Consider the following 22,971-nt stretch of genomic DNA (forward strand, 5'->3'; position numbering starts at 1 on the left):
TCCTGACAGGCACGTTGTGCTATATCTACATCACATGCACAGACCAAGCAGTAGCTGACTTCTGTGCATGCATCCTGACAGGCACGTTGTGCTACGTCTACATCACATGCACAGACCAAGCAGTAGCTGACTTCTCTTGTTCATGCATCCTGACAGGCACGTTGTGCTATGTCTACATCACATGCACAGACCAAGCAGTAGCTGACTTCTCTTGTTCATGCAGCCTGACAGGCACGTTGTGCTATATCTACATCACATGCACAGACCAAGCAGTAGCTGACTTCTCTTGTTCATGCATCCTGACAGGCACGTTGTGCTACGTCTACATCACATGCACAGACCAAGCAGTAGCTGACTTCTGTGCATGCATCCTGACAGGCACGTTGTGCTATATCTACATCACATGCACAGACCAAGCAGTAGCTGACTTCTCTTGTTCATGCATCCTGACAGGCACGTTGTGCTATATCTACATCACATGCACAGACCAAGCAGTAGCTGACTTCTGTGCATGCATCCTGACAGGCACGTTGTGCTATATCTACATCACATGCACAGACCAAGCAGTAGCTGACTTCTGTGCATGCATCCTGACAGGCACGTTGTGCTATATCTACATCACATGCACAGACCAAGCAGTAGCTGACTTCTGTGCATGCATCCTGACAGGCACGTTGTGCTATATCTACATCACATGCACAGACCAAGCAGTAGCTGACTTCTGTGCATGCATCCTGACAGGCACGTTGTGCTACGTCTACATCACATGCACAGACCAAGCAGTAGCTGACTTCTCTTGTTCATGCATCCTGACAGGCACGTTGTGCTATATCTACATCACATGCACAGACCAAGCAGTAGCTGACTTCTCTTGTTCATGCATCCTGACAGGCACGTTGTGCTATATCTACATCACATGCACAGACCAAGCAGTAGCTGACTTCTCCTGTGCATGCATCCTGACAGGCACGTTGTGCTATGTCTACATCACATGCACAGACCAAGCAGTAGCTGACTTCTCTTGTTCATGCAGCCTGACAGGCACGTTGTGCTATATCTACATCACATGCACAGACCAAGCAGTAGCTGACTTCTCTTGTTCATGCATCCTGACAGGCACGTTGTGCTATATCTACATCACATGCACAGACCAAGCAGTAGCTGACTTCTGTGCATGCATCCTGACAGGCACGTTGTGCTACGTCTACATCACATGCACAGACCAAGCAGTAGCTGACTTCTCTTGTTCATGCATCCTGACAGGCACGTTGTGCTATATCTACATCACATGCACAGACCAATCAGTAGCTGACTTCTCCTGTGCATGCAGCCTGACATGCACGTTGTGCTATATCTACATCACATGCACAGACCAAGCAGCAGCTGACTTCTCCTGTGCATGCAGCCTGACAGGCACGTTGTGCTATATCTACATCACATGCACAGACCAAGCAGTAGCTGACTTCTCTTGTTCATGCATCCTGACAGGCACGTTGTGCTATATCTACATCACATGCACAGACCAAGCAGTAGCTGACTTCTGTGCATGCATCCTGACAGGCACGTTGTGCTACGTCTACATCACATGCACAGACCAAGCAGTAGCTGACTTCTCTTGTTCATGCATCCTGACAGGCACGTTGTGCTATATCTACATCACATGCACAGACCAAGCAGTAGCTGACTTCTCCTGTGCATGCAGCCTGACATGCACGTTGTGCTATATCTACATCACATGCACAGACCAAGCAGCAGCTGACTTCTCCTGTGCATGCAGCCCGACAGGCACGTTGTGCTATATCTACATCACATGCACAGACCAAGCAGTAGCTGACTTCTCTTGTTCATGCATCCTGACAGGCACGTTGTGCTATATCTACATCACATGCACAGACCAAGCAGTAGCTGACTTCTGTGCATGCATCCTGACAGGCACGTTGTGCTACGTCTACATCACATGCACAGACCAAGCAGTAGCTGACTTCTCTTGTTCATGCATCCTGACAGGCACGTTGTGCTATATCTACATCACATGCACAGACCAAGCAGTAGCTGACTTCTCCTGTGCATGCAGCCTGACAGGCACGTTGTGCTATATCTACATCACATGCACAGACCAAGCAGCAGCTGACTTCTCCTGTGCATGCAGCCTGACAGGCGTATAGTGCTACGTCTACATCACATGCACAGAGCAAGCAACAGCTGGCTTCTTCTGAACATATGTTGCCGCGCCTACCTGGCAAGCAAGAGAGAGAAAGAGCCCTCAAAAAGCTGATAATCAAAGAATTAACAAAGGAGGGTACGAGGGGTGGTATTAGTGCAGTCTGCTAAACTAATGACACGTCCTGTCCCTGTATCATCAAGGATCCAAACAAGCAGAGTAGCAGGCTGAAATAGGCTACATGGAAATGAGGAAAAATTCCACAGTGTAGGCACTAAGCATCATGGAAACCGACTGAGATTAGGATCTCTGAGTCAATAATCCTAGCATGAAAACCGATAAATTCTAAAGGATAACGTATAACACAAAATCCATCAAGTGAAAGGGGTTTTATGCAAATGAATATTACATTTTATTGCACATAAATAACAGACAAAACTTGGTAATAAGGTAAGAAAATGGCAACAGCTAAAGGAAACTAGTTCAAGGAGATATGAAAAAGATTATAACACACCGGAGGGAGAACGTGTCCCTTAGCGGCAACTGCACGTATGTAAAAGGTTAAGCCGGTATATACAGAATGAAAAAAAGAAATAAATTAGCCACTGAGCCAATAAGTATAGCTAATTATCTAAGCAACAGATTCAGGCATAATAGCTTGATGTTTCACTATAGCCCCCGTTACACATAACGATGTCCCAGCGATCCCACCAACGATCCGACATGATGGGATCGCTGGGACATCGTTAGGCTGATCGCTGGTGAGCTGTCACATAGACAGCCCCAGCGATCAGGACCAGCGACGCTGGTTTCTAATGTAAACGTTGGGTATCCAGGAGCCGCGGCTCCTGGATACCCGACGTTTACATTAGAAACCAGCGTCGCTGGTCTCTCGCTGCCACACGCAGCGATGCGTGCTGGGCAGCGGGAGACCAGTGATCGAAAAACGGCCCAGGTCGCTCGAACATGATCAGCGATAACCGGCAGGGGGGCCGGTCGCTGATCCCAGTCACACACAGCGATATCGCTGGCAAGATCGCTGATGTGTCACAAAATCAGCGATCTCGCTAGCGAGATCACTGTGTGTGACGGGACCCTAAGACAGGATGCATAGATAAAGTGCTATAAGTGCATATGGTTACTGCCGAACATCAAAATACCAGCATAGATGTCCTATGGTGATAAGTTACCTAAGTGTAGGAATAATATGGAATAATGTTACCTTCAGACACATAGTCATAGTCAAAGTGTGGGAGTGCAACATGGGTAGCAGTGGCAGCATTTGTTTTTCTATCAAAATGGAAATCCTCTTTAAAACTACTGGCAGGGAACAATGGCACCCAACAATGTTTAGGCATATAAGTCTAAAGGGATTGTCCACTACTTAGATATTTTTAAGATACTTAGTCAAGATCAGTAAAAAGGTAATGGAGCACAACAGCAACATTCAATGTGTAGTGGCCACTTCTGGGACCTGCAGATCAGCTCTTAATGAAGTGAATCAGAGCTGGTCTGCTGTATCCAGTAGTGGCTACTACACAGTGTACAGATCTGTCCTTATTCTCTGTATACTGGTTACATATGGCCACAGACAGTGTATTTAACAAGTGGTGATGAGCGAGTGTGCTCAGATAAGGTGTTAACCGAACATGCTTGGGTGCTACCAGAGTGTCTTCGGTGTGCTCGATTAATATGTTCGAGTCTGCACTGCTGCAGTGTCTCGCGGCTATTCGACAGCAGGGATTGTCTAACAAACAGTTTTGTCTGATTGGTGTATGTCTTTTGCTATACTCCTCGTCTGTACTGGTATTGGTTGTCACTGCATGTTCTTACAAACAGATGTAGCTAGGCTGGGTCCACACTGCATACACAGTGCACACGTTTGAGCGCATACGCTCAGTAGGTACAGTTAGGATGGATGACGAGGCATGTGTTCATCGTAGGGACCCACTGTTAACTAATGTATACTGCATAGTATCCGTTTTACTCTGTCGCCTAATTGGGGGACACAGAACCTTGGGTGTTATGCTGCTGTCCACTAGGAGGCGACACTATGCATAATCTGAAAAAAGATTAACTTTGGCTCCTCCTCTGCAGTATACACCCCTGGACGGCGTCAGCCTTCTCCAGTTTTTGCTTAGTGTCGCAAGGAGGCACACCTTTTTTCTTCCGTTTTTTTTCCTTTTTTCACGGAAATACAGATGAAGAAAAGTGGGTCTCCAGCGAGACTCCCGGCATGGCTCCCTCCTCGGTCCCCTATTAGGGGTACCCGGTTGAGGTTGAGGTGGTTTTTTTTCCCCATGTCGCTCCCTCCCCAGTCCCTCGGGTCCTGGTTCGAGGTCGAGACCCCCCTCCTTCCCCAACACCCTTAAGGGGTCTGGGTTGAGGTCGAGGCGAGGATGAAGACCCCCTGACGGTGACAGACGCACCCTCCCTAATCCCCCGCAGGGGGTATTAGGTTGAGACGCCTCAGGTAGGGTCGGAGATCAGGCAGCATTCCGCAGCTTCCAGGGACCCCAGGCTGGCTGAGGGATCCTGTGGGGGCCGGGGGAGGGTGCGGACTGGATGGCACAGCAGAAACAGGGCTTTTGCTGCGTCCCTGTCTCTGCAGCAGCAGCGGCTCCATAGCCCTTCAGGGGCCCCCCATACAAAAACCGCTACCCCTGCTACCCCCACCGCTATCCAGTCGACCGTTCTGGGGGGGTCTGGTACAAATCCGCCCCCCCCCGGACTACCGCGCCGCTCTGGAGCCCTCCTGGGCATCAGGCTTCAAATTTAGACCGCGGCTTCGGCCTAGCTGAAGCCGCCGCCTTTTCCCCGCCCCCCGGCCCGCCCCCCGGATGACCAAAATGACGCACTGGAGTGTCATAGAAGGGGCGGATTGAGGCAGAAAGGGCGCGTTTTTACACAGCCCAGCGCGCCCTTTTCAGCTCTCCGCCCCCTCCTCCCTCTCCTCAGAGCACCGGTGGCCATTTTTTCTGGATGAGATCCAGGAGAGAAGCATCACAGCGGTCTCCGGGGGGCACAGAACTTGGATCTGTCGGCGCTGGACCTAGCGGCACACCGGTGGGGTATCATAGAATCGTAGAGTTGGAAGGGACCTCCTGGGCCATCTGGTCCAACCCCCTGCTCAAAGCAGGATTCGCTAAATCATCCCAGTCAGATGTCTGTCCAGCCTCTGTTTGAAGACTTCCATTGAAGGAGAACTCACCACTTCTCGTGGCAGCCTGTTCCACTCATTGATCACTCTAACTGTCAAAAAGTTTTTTCTAATATCTAATCTGTGTCTCTTCCCATTCAGTTTCATCCCATTGCTTCTAGTCTTTCCTTGTGCAAATGAGAATAAAGTTGATCCTTCTACAATGTGACAGCCCTTTAGATATTTGTAGACAGCTATTAAGTCTCCTCTCAGTCTTCTCTTTTGCAAACTAAACATTCCCAAATCCTGCAACCTTTCCTCATAAGACAGGGTTTGCAGACCGGTCACCATTCTGGTCGCTCTTTTCTGAACTTGCTCCAGTTTGTTGATGTCTTTTTTAAAATGTGGTGCCCAAAACTGGACACAATATTCCAGATGAGGTCTGACCAAAGAGGAGTAGAGGGAAATAATGACTTCACGTGATCTAGACTGTATGCTTCTGTTAATACATCCTAGAATTGCATTTGCCTTTTTTGCTGCTGCATCACACTGTTGACTCATAAAACAAATGCGAGCCAGCCAGGAGTCGAACCTAGAATCTTCTGATCCGTAGTCAGACGCGTTATCCATTGCGCCACTAAGGGTTCTCATTACTCAGCTGTGAATCTATACTTCCTATAAGGCTTTCTGTGGGTTCCCTCTGCGTAGCCACCCCTGTACGATCCCTTATAGCCAGCCTCTGTGCACTATGCCGGGCTCAAGGAAGAGAACCAGGCAGGAATGTTTCTATGCATTCTGCACAGCCTGCAAAGCCACGCTCCCTAGTGGCAGCACGTATCCCCACTGCCGGGTCTGCATCCAGAACTCTGGGTCAGAACCCCAGGGAGTCCCTACTGACGCTTCAGTGTCACAGGCCACGCCGGAATGGGCAACTCGGATGTCTCAGTCTATGTCACAGTCCATAGACAACCTAACTGCTACATTGCTGCAAGCTCTGCAGAGTCAGGCCCCGGCTATGGACGGTACACAGCAAACGGACAGCTTGTCTCAGGAACATGCTGCTTCTGACTCTCACAGACGTAAGCGGACTCACAGGTCTCGATCACCTGAGTCGCACTATAGCACAAGGTCGTTCCCCTCTAGGGAGAGACAGCGTCATTCCAGGTCTCCTGGGCAGTCCCCTGCCACAGACAGACAGTGCAATTTACCACAGGGATCCCCCACCACAGAAGACCCCCGCCCCAGGTCGCCCTCCAGGGATCACCTTAGTGAGGCACAGGATTCGGAGGGCATCTGTGACTCCGACTCAGATAATGAAACGGTCAGGTCCGTGGTACCTTCTCCCCCTAGCAATACAGCGCTAGTTGAGGGCATAATTTCTTCTATTCATCGGGTGCTAAAAATTCCAGAGTCGCCCCCGGAAGTCCCAAAACATAGGATTTGCTTCGAAAGTGTTCAAAAACCACCTAAGGTCTTCCCTAATCACGATGAGTTTGAGAAAATACTTACCAAACAGTTTGCGCAGCCTGACAAAAAATTCGCTAATCGCAAATATCTGGAAGCGAAGTACCCTTTCCCACAGGAAGACACCAAACAATGGGCAGATCCACCTGAAGTGGACCCTCCGGTTTCTAGGCTAGCAGCGCAGACTTTACTCTCTCTGCCGGATAGCTCAACCCTCAGGGACGCAGCAGACCGGCAAGTAGAACGCATGGCTCGTTCTATTTTCGAAGCGGCAGGCGCCTCTCTGGGCCCTGCGTTTGCTTCAGTTTGGGCAGCCAAGGCCATCCTAGCTTGGGCCAAAAGACTACAGGAGGGTCTTCAGGCTTCAAATCCTGAACTCTCGGACCAAGCGGTCCAGATGGCAGTGGTAGCAGACTACATGATTCATGCAGCCCTGGATTCCGCCAGAGGTGTAGCGGGAATAGCATCAAACGCCATCACATTCCGACGCATCCTTTGGCTGCGAGAATGGAAAGCGGATGCGGCCTCAAAGAAGTCCCTCACGCGACTTCCGTATTCTACTGGTAGACTTTTCGGCGAAAAGTTGGACACCATGATAGCCAATGCCACCGGGGGTAAGAGTACCTCTCTCCCTCAACTAAAACCGAAACGCACGTTCAAACGAAGAAACCAGACGCGATTCCGATCCTTTCGGAATTCCTCGGGCTGGTCCGTTTCGCGCCCAGTGCAAAACCGCAACCGTTCTCCACGCAGAGACAACCCACGGACGCAGCAGCGACCGGACAGGGCTTGGCAGTCGAAAGCAGGCCAAGCGAAACCCAAGGGAGGAAAACCTCAGAACTTCACTTCATCATGACTCGAGACCTCCGGAAGACACCCCACCAGTAGGCGGCCGACTTTTTCTCTTTCAGCAAGTCTGGCTGCCTATTACAGAAGACAGGTGGGTCAGGGAAATAGTGTCTTCCGGATACAAGATAGAGTTCACTTCCGTTCCACCGAACCGGTTCTTCCTTTCTGTTCCTCCAACACCACCAGAAAAGGCTCGTGTCTTCCACCAAGCGGTTTCCTCTCTCCTTCAATCAGGAGTTGTGGTGCCGGTTCCCGCGAACGAGAGATTCCGAGGATTCTACTCAAATTTGTTTGTAGTCCCCAAGAAAGGAGGCGGCGTCCGACCCATACTGGACCTAAAACAGCTCAACAATTACGTACGGGTCCGTCATTTCCGCATGGAGTCCCTCCGGTCCATCGTTGCATCCATGGAGCAGGGAGAATTCCTCGCCTCCATAGACATACAGGATGCGTATCTCCACATACCAATTGCTCCCGCCCACCAAAGGTTTCTCAGGTTCGCGGTCAACCAAAACCACTACCAGTTTGTCGCCCTTCCGTTCGGACTCGCCACGGCTCCAAGAACGTTCACCAAAGTCATGGCGGCCACCATGGACGTCCTGCACTCAAGAGGCATTCTAGTCGTCCCGTACCTGGACGACCTCCTCGTCAAGTCTCCCACTTTCAAAGACTGCGAGGTCAGTGTCTCAATCACTCTAGACACTCTGAGTCGCCTGGGATGGCTAGTCAACCTACAGAAATCGTCGACCATCCCAACTCGGACTCTAACATTCCTGGGAATGGTATTCGACACCACCAGGGGCCTGGTGCTCCTTCCCAAGGACAAGACACTGGCCATCCGTCTGGGAGTTCGCACACTCCTTCGCAGTCCTCCTCGATCTCTCCGGTTTGCCATGAGAATCCTCGGCAGGATGGCAGCAGCAATAGAGGCAGTGCCATTTGCCCAGTTTCACCTCAGGGTCCTTCAGCTAGCCATACTCAGATCTTGGGACAGGAACCCCTTCTCCCTCGACAGGGAGTTCAGGTTGACGTCATCGACCAGGAGGTCCCTGCACTGGTGGCTCAAACCAACCTCGCTTACACGAGGGAAGCCATTCCTCTCAGGACAATGGAAGATCCTGACTACCGATGCAAGCCTGACAGGCTGGGGGGCGGTACACCTACATCACAGGGCACAGGGCAAGTGGTCACCGAGGGAAGTGACATTGCCCATCAATGTTCTGGAAATCAGGGCCATTCTCTTGGCACTGAGAGCCTTTCATCACTTGCTTGCAGCCTCGCACATACGGATACAGTCGGACAATGCCACGGCTGTGGCATACGTGAATCACCAAGGTGGGACCCGCAGCGCCCAGGCAATGAGAGAAGTGGCTCATATCCTCCGCTGGGCGGAAGACACAAGGTCGGTTCTTTCTGCGGTACACATTCCGGGTGTAGAAAACTGGGAAGCCGACTTCCTCAGCAGGCAAGGAATGGACTCGGGGGAGTGGTCTCTCCATCCCGAGATTTTTTACCAGATCTGTCAACGATGGGGAACCCCGGATGTGGACCTAATGGCATCCCATCTCAATGCCAAGGTTCCCAATTTCATGGCCAGGACACACGACCCGCGGTCGCTCGGAGCGGATGCCCTGGTCCAGGACTGGTCCCAGTTCCGACTCCTGTACATTTTTCCACCCCTCCCCCTAATAGCCAGGGTCGTGAGGAAGGTCAAGCAAGAGGGAGTTCCGACCATCCTCATCGCGCCAGACTGGCCCAGACGTACTTGGTACGCCGACATCGTCCAACTTACGGCAGACGCCCCCTGGCGTCTACCCGACCGCCACGACCTTCTGTCTCAAGGTCCGTTCTTCCACCAGAATTCAGGGGCCCTCAATTTGACGGCATGGCCCTTGAAACCTGGATTCTAACCCAGGCAGGTTTTTCACCGGCAGTCATTGCAACTATGATCAGGGCAAGGAAGCCTGCCTCTGCCAAGCTCTACTATCATACCTGGAGAGCCTTCTTTTCTTGGTGCGAATCTCATGGACAAGTCCCACTCCCTTATTACCTCCCGAAGGTACTAGGTTTTCTTCAATCGGGCCTAGATGCCAAGCTATCCTTAAGTTCGCTTAAGAGTCAGGTGTCGGCGCTTTCAGTCCTTTTTCAAAAGCGCATTGCTATTAAACCGCAAGTAAGGACTTTCATCCAGGGAGTTTCCCGATTGGTTCCTCCCTACAAACGTCCGATGGATACGTGGGACCTCAATCTGGTCCTGACAGCATTGCAAGCTCCACCCTTCGAACCTCTTAGAGAAGTTCCACTCTCCATTCTGTCTCAGAAAGTGGTTTTTCTAGTGGCTATCACCTCGTTACGCAGAGTATCGGAATTGTCAGCACTTTCCTGCAGACGACCTTTCCTAGCCTTTCACCAGGACAAGGTGGTTCTCCGCATGGTACCATCCTTCCTTCCGAAGGTTGTGTCCAACTTTCACCTTAACGAAGAGATTTCACTGCCTTCCCTTTGCCCGGTTCCGGTACATAGAGTGGAGAAGGCTCTGCATACGCTTGACCTAGTCAGGGCATTGCGGATTTACGTGTCCAGGACTGCACCTTTCCGGAAATCCGATTCCCTCTTCATTCTTACGGAAGGTAGTCGCAAGGGGTTGCCGGCTTCCAAGGCTACCCTTGCCAGGTGGATCAAGTCCACCATACATGAGGCCTACCGACTTAACAGTTCCCCTCTTCCGGCCGGTATCACGGCACACTCTACACGGGCAGTAGGGGCCTCCTGGGCCATTCGGCATCAGGCTTCGGCACAACAAGTGTGCAAGGCGGCCACTTGGACTAGCCTACACACGTTTACGAAACACTACAGTGTTCATACCCAGTCCTCAGCGGATGCGAGCCTGGGTAGACTGGCTCTGCAGGCGGCAGTACCCCAAGTCTAGGGGACTGTCGGCACAATATTCGTCCACTGCTTCCCACCCAGGGACTGCTTTGGGACGTCCCGAGGTTCTGTGTCCCCCAATTAGGCGACAGAGTAAAGGAGATTTTTGTGTACTCACCGTAAAATCTCTTTCTCTTAGCCTTTAATTGGGGGACACAGCTCCCACCCTGTTGCCCTTACGGGCCGTTGTTTCCTGTTGAGTTCTCATATTGTTCTTGAGCTCGTACATAGTAGCCTTCTTACAGGCATGGTTATGTTATTTGGTTACGTTCCTCCTTATGCTTTGGCACAAAACTGGAGAAGGCTGACGCCGTCCAGGGGTGTATACTGCAGAGGAGGAGCCAAAGTTAATCTTTTTTCAGATTATGCATAGTGTCGCCTCCTAGTGGACAGCAGCATAACACCCAAGGTTCGGTGTCCCCCAATTAAAGGCTAAGAGAAAGAGATTTTACGGTGAGTACACAAAAATCTCCTTTTTTGCAATGTCCCCCTGTATAGGAAAGCATACTCTGCTGCACTATCCTACACAATTATACAAACTGTGAGCAGGCGCATGCTGGCCAGACGGAGGCCAAGGACACACTTTGAGCCCTCGTCTGGCGAATAGTCACCTATGACGATGTTCCAGCTTATGTCTGGACGCATTGTGCACCTGGCCTAAGAAACAGCTAATAGTTGTGACCTACATGACCAATGAGGATGTATGAACTTTCAACTATTTTTAAAGTTACAAATTTCTGACTTTGACCTTTTTTTTTTTTTTTTTTTTCTTTTTAAGGTGGGATCCGAAATGTGTTATTTTTCTTACATCAATGTTTAGGTAAGATTACAGATAAACTTTGTTAAATGTATCTCCCTTACTATGTGTTAGGCTATGTGCACACAGTGCATTTTTGATTAGTTTTCGCATTGTTTTTTTACGTGCGTAAATGGTCCAGAAACGCAATGGAATCCTTATGCAAGGTAATTCAATGACAATCCTGAAGTGTTGTGCACATGATCAGTAAATTTCCGTCCGTATTTGCAGCGTTTTATTTTCTGCAGCATGTTAATTCTTTTTGCATTTATGCAGCGTTTTTAACTCATTGAATTCAATTGAGTCCGTTAAATCTGCTGCAAAAACGCAGGTGTAAAAACGTTTATTTACTGCTTACTGTATTTGCTGCAGATTCGCTGCCAAAAATGCTGCGAATTGCCAAAGGAAATGATGTCAGAAGGAGGAAGAGTGTGGGCGGAGAATGTGTATCTGTCTGTGTGTGTGTGTACCCATGCGACGAACAGCCCATAGTGATTGTACTTAGGTGTCGTGTGATGGGACTACTACTCCCATCCGGCTACGTCTTTTGTCACATATATCAGAGACCACATGAGCCAATGGGAGAATAGTATCATCATCCGGCGCCTGTGTTCAGTTGTAAAAAAAAAAAAAAAAATCAAAACATTTACATAATTACATACATATTCACATACAAAATACGTACTCTCCGAAGCCTAAACCCGATGACAATTTCTCCTGCAAATAATCAAAAATAATAAACCAACATTTACTCCTCTTTCCGCCGTAGTCCATTTAAAACCGAGTGTCCCACGGCGATCTCGCATGTAGAACAGTCACATCAGGAGATGTGACTGCTCTACCCGGCCTCCGGCGATACACTGCAGGAGCGATTATCTTTTGTCAGTGTATCACTGAGCTGCCGTGAGAGTTCACTGGAGTTCATCAGCTGATCAGCTCCGGTTCTCACACAGCGGTGCTGTAAGTGAAAGCACCAGAGCTGATGAACTCCGGTGAACTCTTACGGCAGCGCAGTGATAAACTGTGGGAGTGATTACCTCCTGTAAGTGTATCGCTGGAGGCCCTGTAGAGCAGTCACATCTTCCGATGTGACTGTTCTACACGTGATATCACCGTGGAACACTCGATATTAAATGGACTTCGTTGAACAGGATAGTATTATATGTTGGTTTATTTTTTGATTGCTGGCAGGAGACGAGGGAGGGCGTTGGGGATTAGGAGTTCCGTAAGTATGGTTAATTTAGATTCAATAAAGGAGTCTTTGTGATTTATTTAAAATAAAGGAATATATTCTGGGTGTCTGTTTTATACAATATCACTATGGAGTTTGTAATGGATAGGTGTCTTATAGTCGCCTCTCCATTACTAACCTCTGGGCTTGATGTCACCTGACAATGCAAAGGTGACATCAACCCCACAAATATGCACCCCACTTGCCACTGGTACAGGGCAAGTGGGAAGAGCGAGGCTAAGTGCCTGAATTGGTGCATCTATAAGATGTGCCATTTCTGGGGCGGCTGAGAGCTGATGTTTTAAGCTCCATGGCCCCTTCCCAGGCTATTGATATCAGCCTGCAGCTGTCTGCCTAGTCTTTCCTGATGTTATAGCGGGACTCCCATGTCAATTTATTTCTGGAGTGCCCCTGTAAACTAGCCAGTAAAGGCTAAGCAAACAGCTGTGAGCTGATATTAATAGCCTGGGAACCTTTGCTGGTTATGAAAATTATGCGTAAGGCCGCACAATTTTTTTTTTTTTGGGAAAAATTGTTTCTGACCGTTTCTGTTTTGTTACTGCATATGTAGGTAATTATGTTAATTCTCCTACATAGGCTGGTGACTGTGTGTGTCTTTAACTCTTTATGTACGGTTTTATTAATGAGGGTATCTGGCTGACACCTGTTAATTACTAAATCTCGGTATTCACTTTTATATTTGTTTTGTGTGTGTTTTTATTTAGCTCTATCGATTTACAAAAGCGCATTAATAACGCGCATATTTTCCACTGCGTTTTTCTGCCAAGAGATGAAGAAACCTTGCAGAAATTTCTGCAAGCAAATACGCAACGTGCACACAGCCTCATGGTACTAAGACATAAGCAGGCCATACACATGAAGTCGCTGTCTGACAAATGTTCGTGCTTAAGGTAGCTGTCTCTCCAGACTTCCCCATACACATGAGAGCATTCATGTGTTTTTAAAGGGGAGAAAGGGGAGAGCACCCTGACAGATAATTTTGGCAGAAACATATCCCCCTGAAAATGAAAGGATAGGGAATTGAAATTGCAATTGTCTGATCCTACTTTCTCCTGACATCATCTTTCAGGAGACAGTGAGTAGGCTCCCCATACACATCAGATTGGCAAATTCAGACAACCTTTATGTAATGTGTATGGGAGCCTATAATACTGCCAAGTTTTCTTGCTTCTATACTGCGCTCAGTAATCTATGAACTTTTAGTTTAAAGGGATAGGCTGCCTGAAAGCCCCATAAAAAATTCTGGATGCTTAAATGAGATGTCCAGGTTTGGAGTTCAAGTCTGCAGTCACTGTATGTGATTGCAGACTTGTTAATTCTCACAGTGTGCATTTGTCAGGATTCTCCATTGCTGGTGCCGGGAGCGGTCGTTCATGTGACCACAAGTATTCTATTTGCATACTTCCAGTCACATTCCAACTAGACTTGTCTGACCTCCCTAAATTCACTTGTATTGAGTGAGACCATGCACCTCTAGTTGGCACGTGACCACATGCCTGCAAATCGCATACTTGCGGTCACGTGCCCACCTGCTCCTGGTCTGGCACTGGAGAATCCTGACGGTGTGAGGATTTACAAGTGTGCAGTCACATAGCGTGACTGCAGACTTGAACCCCAAGCCTGGACAACCCCTTCAACAACCATATTGTCAGACATGACTTGTTCAGATCAAGGCTTGCAGCGTTCCATCTGCTACAGTAAAAGCCGCCTGGCAGCAGTCACACCACATCATTCTCCACCTTAGTCTGTGCTTATAGTTTTCTTCAGCTGATTTTTGTTGACATCAGTTAGTGGAGAACTACCTACAGCACAGCGACTGATACGTTTTTGTACAATGCTGTAGAGTCTATTCATACAATAGCAAAACGAGTTCTTAAAAACAAAAAAGGACAAATAACACCAGTCTTCAGATCTTGACCTTTTGCAAACAACTACTTTTATGTCCTATAAAGAGAAAAGTATTCCATAAGTGATGCCTTTATTGGCTAACCAGAAAAATGATAATCTTTCGGAGCACAGAGACGGCTTCATCAGGCAAGTTTACAAAAGAATGACTTGGAGAAGAGCACAGTCTTCAAACCATGTTACACAAGACGTTTGTGCCAGGGGCATGGGATGATGCCTCCTAAACATAAGCCAAAGTAAGAAAACTGCGGTTTTGTTATTAAATGGTGATACTTTTGTCTTTGTTTGCGCATAAAAGAATTTACGTAAATTTTCTGGCTCACATGGTTTCCACAATATGTTATATTGTACATCTTAATATATTGTAAAAAAACTTAATTATTAATAACACTGTGCATACATAACAGAATACATCATTGTACTTACTTTTAGTGACTTTACTAATTTGTGCTGTTTCAGAGATGTTTTACTAAGTACAGAAGAACTTCAGTTTGTTGTGGAGAAAGTCTTAAGACTGTTGTCTAAGGTAGACCTGCAAGAAATGCCTCCGCTGGTGTACCAGTTACTGCTGCTTTCTACAAAGGTAAGTTCTGGCTGCGTGTAAGCCATTGTTGTGACATGTGTAGCTGCGATGCACAGATTCATGTATGTATCAGGCACTGGTTGTATGGTCTGTTTGCCGCTGTGACGTTTCAGAGAAAAGCCACTGGCCACCCTGGAGACTAGTCAGACAGGAGGGTCTCTGGTTGCTCCTCCCCTCATTCTGTCCTGGAGTGACAGGTCTCTCCCTATATACACACATAGCCGAGACCAGCTTTTAAAGTATTGTTTTCTCTGTCCTTGGCTAAGATCATAGAGCCAGCACCGGATACATGCGGCCCGTGGATTGGGATTTTTGTATCAGCTGTCAGGTTCCCTTTACGTGGCTGCTATCTGTAAAGGGAATGCAGATTTATACGCTCATGTCTTCCTTAGCTTTCTTTTTGGCTCGACTCCTGAGTTTTGACCTGATCGTGCAGTATTGTCATGAGTTGTCAGTCCTATATATCTCTAGGAACCTTTACTGATGACTTATAAGACATGAATTGCTGGTTGTGTCATGTGATGGATACAAGTGAAGGACTGGTAGTTTGACATCTGTGAACTTTGTGGTGATTTTCAAAGGAGATTTCACCCTTTGCATTGGAATGGAGTGAAGTCTGTAGATCCCATGACAAAATCTAATGTAAAACATGCAGATATTTTCCTGGAGCTGCAGCAGGATGTGGAGCAAAATCCCCAACAACTTTCCTCTTCATCCCATGTGGACGTACAGTTACACTACAGCTAGTGGAGTTCTGTGACAAACCTTCACCTATGTGTCACTCACGTGTCCAGGACACATTTTTTTTCCAGTCTGAACTTGAGATCTTGAAAACTGTGAGAAATTGATTTAAAAGTTTATTGGAAAATAGTATATCGTTTATGTACTTTACAAAGAACAACAGCTTTTATTTGCTAAAACCAGTTCAACGGTCAGCAACGAGAAGGACAGGAGGTGTGACAGGAGGTGTGTAACACTTTGTTTGTACGGTTTTTACTTTTAGAAAACTTTAATAAAAAAACTTGATTTAAAAAAAACAAAAACAAACCTCTGTTTTTTAACTTAAAGAATGAACCTTTGTTTAGAGTGAATTGATCAGATAATACTTGTGCTATTTCAGGGCAGTAAGAAGAACATTCTGGAAGGAGTTATCAATGTGTTCAATGATTTTGACCAGCAGGTGATGATGGAGGAGAAGAACGCAGAGTAAGCCAAACTAAACACTTAAACGGGTTTTGCCATGAACAAAGTCCATTTTAACCAATAGATCTTGGAATAACAATAAGTTCCACAATTGGATGTGTTTAAATAAAATGTTGTGCTGAGATAATCTTATAAATGTGCTCCTGCTGTGTACTGTGTAATGGCTGTGTCTGACCGTACAGGAACATGGTCTGATCATACCACAGCTCCTGGGCAGGGGGGAAGCAAGAGAGAGGATGCAGACATTACGGCATTGGATCTCAGATGCTGGTTTCTGGAAGGAAAAACTTTTCCCTACCTGTTGATGTGAATACTTTTCTGCCCGCTGATGACAAAAGTATTCTCGTTGTGATACCTTTATTTGCTAACCAGAAAATAATAGATGTTTGCAAGCTTTCAGAGCACAGAGGCTCCTTCTTCAGGCAGGATTTATTTATTGTACGTCCCTACCTGTTTAAAAACTGGAACCAATCGTGGTTATAGATTGTTGAGTCTTTGCGCAGAAAAAAGATGGCTGACAGTGCTGGAGACGGCGAGTGACATACAGTTGTACCGAGTCTTAGGCCGGTTTCACACTAGCGCTTTTTCAGCGCGCGCACGGCCGGGGGTAGCTCCGCCCCCGAGCCGGCTCTCTGCCCGGCGTGCCCGCCCCTTCCTTGTAGCGCCGCCTCCTAGCGGACAGCGGCGCCTGCGATCGGCGCACCCTATCTTTAGCATAGGGTGCGCCGATCGTGCGCAGGCCGTGCGCTAGTTGCGCTTTGACCTGCGCTGCGCACTTTTGACGGTGCGCCGTGCGCGCCAAAATCCTTAAAGTTTGATTTTGGCGCGCACGGCGCACCGTCAAAAGTGCGCAGCGCAGGTCAAAGCGCAACTAGCGCACGGCCTGCGCACGATCGGCGCACCCTATGCTAAAGATAGGGTGCGCCGATCGCAGGCGCCACTGTCCGCTAGGAGGCGGCGCTACAAGGAAGGGGCGGGCACGCCGGGCAGAGAGCCGGATCGGGGCGGAGCTACCCCCGGCCGTGCGCGCGCTGAAAATGCGCTAATGTGAAACCAGCCATAGAAGGTCCAAAAAGCTGTCCAATGCATTTCAGGGAATACGCGGTTCCCCTTTATCAGGGCATCTGTACAGGGTGGTACAGAACGGTGCTTTATAGGCTGCGCTCCACCCCATTCTCCAAGCACTTGGAAGTGGCGTTCCCTCGTACCACCAATATTAATTTTTAGGCATGAACTTTTTACAATAGATACGGTAATATAGTAAATTAAACTTTATTATAAGATCACTATCCCCTCCAATTCTCCCCCCCCCCTTTCCCCTCCACACCCCTTTTTTGAGTGATCCTATAATAAAGTTTAATTTATTTACTATACTATCTATTATAATAAGTTTGTGCCTAAAAACAATGGAAGAAATGTAAGGTCATTGGTTCTTCTATTTGTTGACATTATGGAACAAACTCCATCAGTATTTACTATATTAACCCCTTAACGACCGCCGATACGCCTTTTAACGGCGGTAATTAAGGGTACTTAAACCAGTGTCGGATTTTCTCCGGGGTCTCGGCTGCCAGGGGTAGCCGAGACCCCAGAGAACATGAATCGGTCGGTTTTTACCGACCCCCGCTTTTGCGATCGCCGTTATTAACCCTATAACGGCGACCGCAAAAAAAAAAAAAGCCGCGATTTTACATTTAATTTCTCTTTCCTCTGATGTGATCGCACATCAGAGGATAGAGAAATAGGGTCCCCGGTCCCCTCCCGGTACCTCTCCCTTGTCCTCCGTCCCCTCCCGGTGGTCCCGCGCCCGCCGGCGTCATCCGATGGGCGCCGCCATCTTGAAAATGGCGGGCGCATGCGCAGTGCGCCCGCCGGGAATCTGCTGGCTCCGGCTGGCAGATTCCATTCATTATTTTGATCACTATGATAAACGATCATAGTGATCAAAATAATAAAAATAGTACATAACCCCCCCTTTTATCACCCCCTTATTCTGGCACACATAATGAAATAAAAAAAATATTTTTTTTTTTCAGTTTTCCATAAGGGTTAGGGTTAGGCTAGGGTTAGGGTTAGGCTAGGGGTAGGGTTAGGCTAGGGTTAGGGTTAGGATTAGGCTAGGGTTAGGCTAGGGTTAGGGTTAGGCTAGGGTTAGGCTAGGGTTAGGGTTAGGCTAAGGTTAGGCTAGGGTTAGGCTAGGGTTAGGCTAGGGTTAGGCTAGGGTTAGGCTAGGGTTAGGCTAGGGTTAGGCTAGGGTTAGGCTAGGGTTAGGCTAGGGTTAGGCTAGGGTTAGGCTAGGGTTAGGCTAGGGTTAGGCTAGGGTTAGGGTTAGGCTAGGGTTAGGCTAGGGTTAGGCTAGGGTTAGGCTAGGGTTAGGGCTAGGGTTAGGGTTAGGGTTGGGCTAGGGTTAAGGGTTAGGGTTGGGCTAGGGTTAGGGTTGGGCTAGGGTTAGGGTTGGGCTAGGGTTAAGGGTTAGGGTTGGGCTAGGGTTAAGGGTTAGGGTTGGGCTAGGGTTAAGGGTTAGGGTTGGGCTAGGGTTAAAAGGGTTAGGGTTGGGCTAGGGTTAGGGCGAACTAGGATTAGGGTTAGGATTAGGGATTAGGGTTGGGATTAGGGTTAGGGGTGTGTTGGGGTTAGGGTTGGAGCAAGAATTGAGGGGTTTCCACTATTTACCAACTTTGGGGGTCTAAAAATTGGGGTCTAAAAAATCACTTTTGTGGAAATAAAAAAGACTTTATATTTTCACGGCTCTGCGTTTATAAACTTCTGTGACGCGCTTGGGGGTTCAAAGTGCTCACCACACATCTAGATAAGTTCCTTAGGGGGTCTAATTTCCAAAATGGGGTCACTTGTGGGGGGTTTCCACTGTTTAGGCCCATCAGGGGCTCTGCAAACGCAACATGATGCCCGCAGACCATTCCATCAAAGTCTGCATTCCAAAATGGCACTCCTTCCCTTCCGAGCTCTCCCATGCGCCCAAACAGTGGTTCCCCCCCACATATGGGGTATCAGTGTACTCAGGACAAATTGCATAATAACTGTGGGGGTATGATTTCTCCTGTTACCCTTGTAAAAATAAAAATTTGGGCGCGAAAAGATCATTTTTGTGGAAAAAAAATGGATTTCTTATTTTCACGGCTCTACGTTATAAACTTCTGTGAAGCACTTGAAGGTTGAAAGTGCTCACCACACATCTAGATAAGTTCCTTAGTGGGTCTAATTTCCAAAATGGGGTCACTTGTGGGGGGTTTCCACTGTTTAGGCCCATCAGGGGCTCTGCAAACGCAACATGATGCCCGCAGACCATTCCATCAAAGTCTGCATTCCAAAATGGCACTCCTTCCCTTCCGAGCTCTCCCATGCGCCCAAACAGTGGTTCCTCCCCACATATGGGGTATCAGCGTACTCAGGACAAATCGCATAATAACTGTGGGGGTATGATTTCTCCTGTTACCCTTGTAAAAATAAAAATTTGGGGGTGAAAAGATCATTTTTGTGGGAAAAAAAATGGATTTCTTATTTTCACGGCTCTACGTTATAAACTTCTGTGAAGCACTTGAAGGTTCAAAGTGCTCACCACACATCTAGATAAGTTCCTTCATGGGTCTAGTTTCCAAAATGGAGTCACTTGTTGGGGGGTTTCCACTGTTTAGGCCCATCAGGGGCTCTGCAAACGCAACATGATGCCCGCAGACCATTCCATCAAAGTCTGCATTCCAAAATGGCACTCCTTCCCTTCCAAGCTCTCCCATGCACCCAAACAGTGGTTCCTCCCCACATATGAGGTATCAGCGTACTCAGGACAAATCGCATAATAACTGTGGGGGTATGATTTCTCCTGTTACCCTTGTAAAAATAAAAATTTGGGGGTGAAAAGATCATTTTTGTGGAAAAAAAAATGGATTTCTTATTTTCACGGCTCTACGTTATAAACTTCTGTGAAGCACTTGAATGTTGAAAGTGCTCACCACACATCTAGATAAGTTCCTTAATGGGTCTAGTTTCCAAAATGGGGTCACTTGTTGGAGTTTTCCACTGTTTAGGCACATTAAGGGCTTTCCGAACGCAACATGGCATCCGATCTTAATTCCAGCCAATTCTGCGTTGAAAAAGTCAAACGGTGCTCCATCCCTTGCGAGCTCTGCCGTGTGCTGAAAAAGGGGTTTACCCCCACATATGGGGTATCGGCGTATTCAGGAGAAATTGTACAACAAATTTTGTGGTTGATTTTCTCTTTTAACACTTGTGAAAATAAAAAAAATTGGTTCTGAAGTAATTTTTTTCCAAAAAAAAGTTAAATGTTAATTTTTTCCATCCACATTGCTTTCGTTCCTGTGAAGCACTTAAAGGGTTAATAAACTTCTTGAATGTGGTTTTGAGCACCTTGAGGGGTCTAGTTTTTAGAATGGTGCCACTTTTGGGTATTTTCTGTCATGTACACCCCTCAAAATGACTTTAAATATGATGTGGTCCCTAAAAAAAATGGCTTTGTAAATTTTGTTGTAAAAATGAGAAATCGCTGGTCAACTTTTAACCCTTATAACTTCCTAACAAAAAAAAATTTTGCATCCAAAATTGTGCTGATGTAAAGTAGACATGTGGGAAATGTTATTTATTAAAAAATTTATGTGACACATCTCTCTGATTTAAGGGCATAAAAATTTAAAGTTTTAAAATTGCAAAATTTTAAAATTTTTTGCCATATTTCTGTTTTTTTCATAAATAAACACAAGACTTATCGAAGAAATTTTACCACTAACATGAAGTACAATATGTCACGAAAAAACAATCTCAGAATCAGCAGGATCCATTAAAGCGTTCCAGAGTTATAACCTCATAAAGGGACAGTGGTCAGAATTGTAAAAATTGGCCTGGTCATTAAGCTGCAAACTGGCTCTGTCGCTAAGGGGTTAACATAACCATGCAGTGAATCTAACATTGGTGGGTCGAGACAGGGCAACTTCTAAGTGGTTGGAGAAAGGGTTGGCACAACAGCTTATAAAGCACCGTTCTGTACCACCCTGTACAGATATGAAGGGGAACTTTGTATTCTCCAAAACACGTTGGACAGCTTTGTTATCCTTTTGAGACTCAGTACAACTGTGATGTCACACACCAACTCCAGCACTGTCAGCCATCTTTTTTTCTGCCGGATATCCAGGGATGCTACTAGCTGGAGCGCTCCTGGCTCTACATGTGCAGTCCCCATCCCGCAAAAAGACTCAACGATCTACAACCACCGTTGGTTCCAACTGCTTCCATTTGCAAATCGGACATTTCCAGCTGCAGCACAGACTCCCTTCACTGTTATTCCAACGGTGCAACCACACAGTATATGACTAATTCTGGGAATTTTAATTAATCTGCACCTTTTGTTATACATTTTCTGCTGATCATCACCTGCAGCCAAAACCCACAAGGTGGTCATATAGTATTTTTCATACTAATCAGCCACTTGCATAGCAAATAGCGCGACGGACCAATATTTATGTATTACTCTGTCGCCTTATTGGGGGACACAGAACCGTGGTGTTATGCTGCTGTCCACTAGGAGGCGACACTATGCATAATCTGAAAAAGATTAACTTTGGCTCCTCCTCTGCAGTATACACCACTGGACGGCGTCAGCCTTCTCCAGTTTTTGCTTAGTGTCGCAAGGAGGCACACCTAAGATTTTTTACTCCGTTTTTTTCCTTGATTTTTTTTTTTTTCCAATGGATTACAGATGAAGAAAAGCGGGTCCCCAGCGAGACTCCCGGCATGGCTCCCTCCTCGGTCCCCTATTAAGGGGTACCCGGTTGAGGTCGAGACGGCTATTCCCCATGTCGCTCCTTCCCCAGTCCCTCGGGTACTGGCTCGAAGTCGAGACCCCCCCCCCTCCTTCCCCAGTTCCCTTGGGCTCTGGGTTGAGGTCGAGGATAGGATGAAGCCCCCTGACGGTGACAGCAGCACCCTCCCTAATCCCCCTCTGGGGGCATTAGGTTGAGACACCGCAGGTAGGGCCTGTATCAGGCACCATTCGGCCACTTACATGTCCAGGGACCCCAGCCCAGCTGCGGGCTCCTGTTGGGACCAGGGGAGGTGCAGGCAGGCATGGCACTTGTCAGAGACAGGGCTCCCTGCGCCCCTGTCTCTGTGGCAGCACCAGCTGCATAGCGCCTCAAAGGGACCCCCCCACAGGGCCTACTTGGCGCTCATAACCCCACCGCTAGCCTGCCGTTTAATCCGGGGGGGTCTGGTTTGAATCCGACCCCCCCCCCTGGACAACCGCGCCGTCCTGGAGCCCTTCTGGGCATGAGGTATCAAATTTAGGCCGCGGCTTCGGCCTAGCCGAAGTCGCCACCCTATTCCCGCCCCCTGGCCCGCCCCCCGGATGACGAAAATGACACTCTGCAGTGTCATGGAAGGGGCGGATCGAGGCAGGAAGGGCGCGCTTTTACATAGCTCAGCGCGCCCTTTTCAGCTCTCCGCCCCCTTCCCCCTCCACCTCAGAATCCCGGTGGCCATCTTGCAGGAAACATAGCTGACAGCCATACAGCATTCTCCGGGGGTCACAAGACTGTGATTTGTCGGCGCTGGACTTCGGGGCACACTGGTGGGGTAAGATCACAGCTGGGTTCTCTTTACTCAGCTGTGCATTCATATTACCTATAAGTTCTCCCCTTTGCATAGCCCCTGTAGGACCCCTGCT

At 47.9% G+C, this 22,971-nt stretch overlaps 1 protein-coding gene across 3 annotated transcripts in view; it reads left to right on the forward strand.

Annotated features, from left to right (window-relative positions):
• The window catches only part of FANCI (FA complementation group I), a 115,552-nt gene that overhangs the window by 20,969 nt on the left and 71,612 nt on the right, over positions 1 to 22,971 (forward strand). For all 3 annotated transcript variants that reach the window (XM_073568690.1, XM_073568691.1, XM_073568692.1), the window contains 3 exons: positions 11,320 to 11,361; positions 14,954 to 15,077; positions 16,198 to 16,283. In XM_073568690.1, coding sequence (XP_073424791.1) covers positions 11,320 to 11,361; positions 14,954 to 15,077; positions 16,198 to 16,283 — 252 coding nt within the window. The remainder of the gene's footprint in view (positions 1 to 11,319; positions 11,362 to 14,953; positions 15,078 to 16,197; positions 16,284 to 22,971) is intronic.

Source organism: Dendrobates tinctorius, unplaced genomic scaffold, assembly GCF_039654945.1.
Source record: "Dendrobates tinctorius isolate UK_male_01 unplaced genomic scaffold, ASM3965494v1 ptg000022l, whole genome shotgun sequence".
Classification (NCBI taxonomy): Eukaryota; Metazoa; Chordata; class Amphibia; order Anura; family Dendrobatidae; genus Dendrobates; species Dendrobates tinctorius.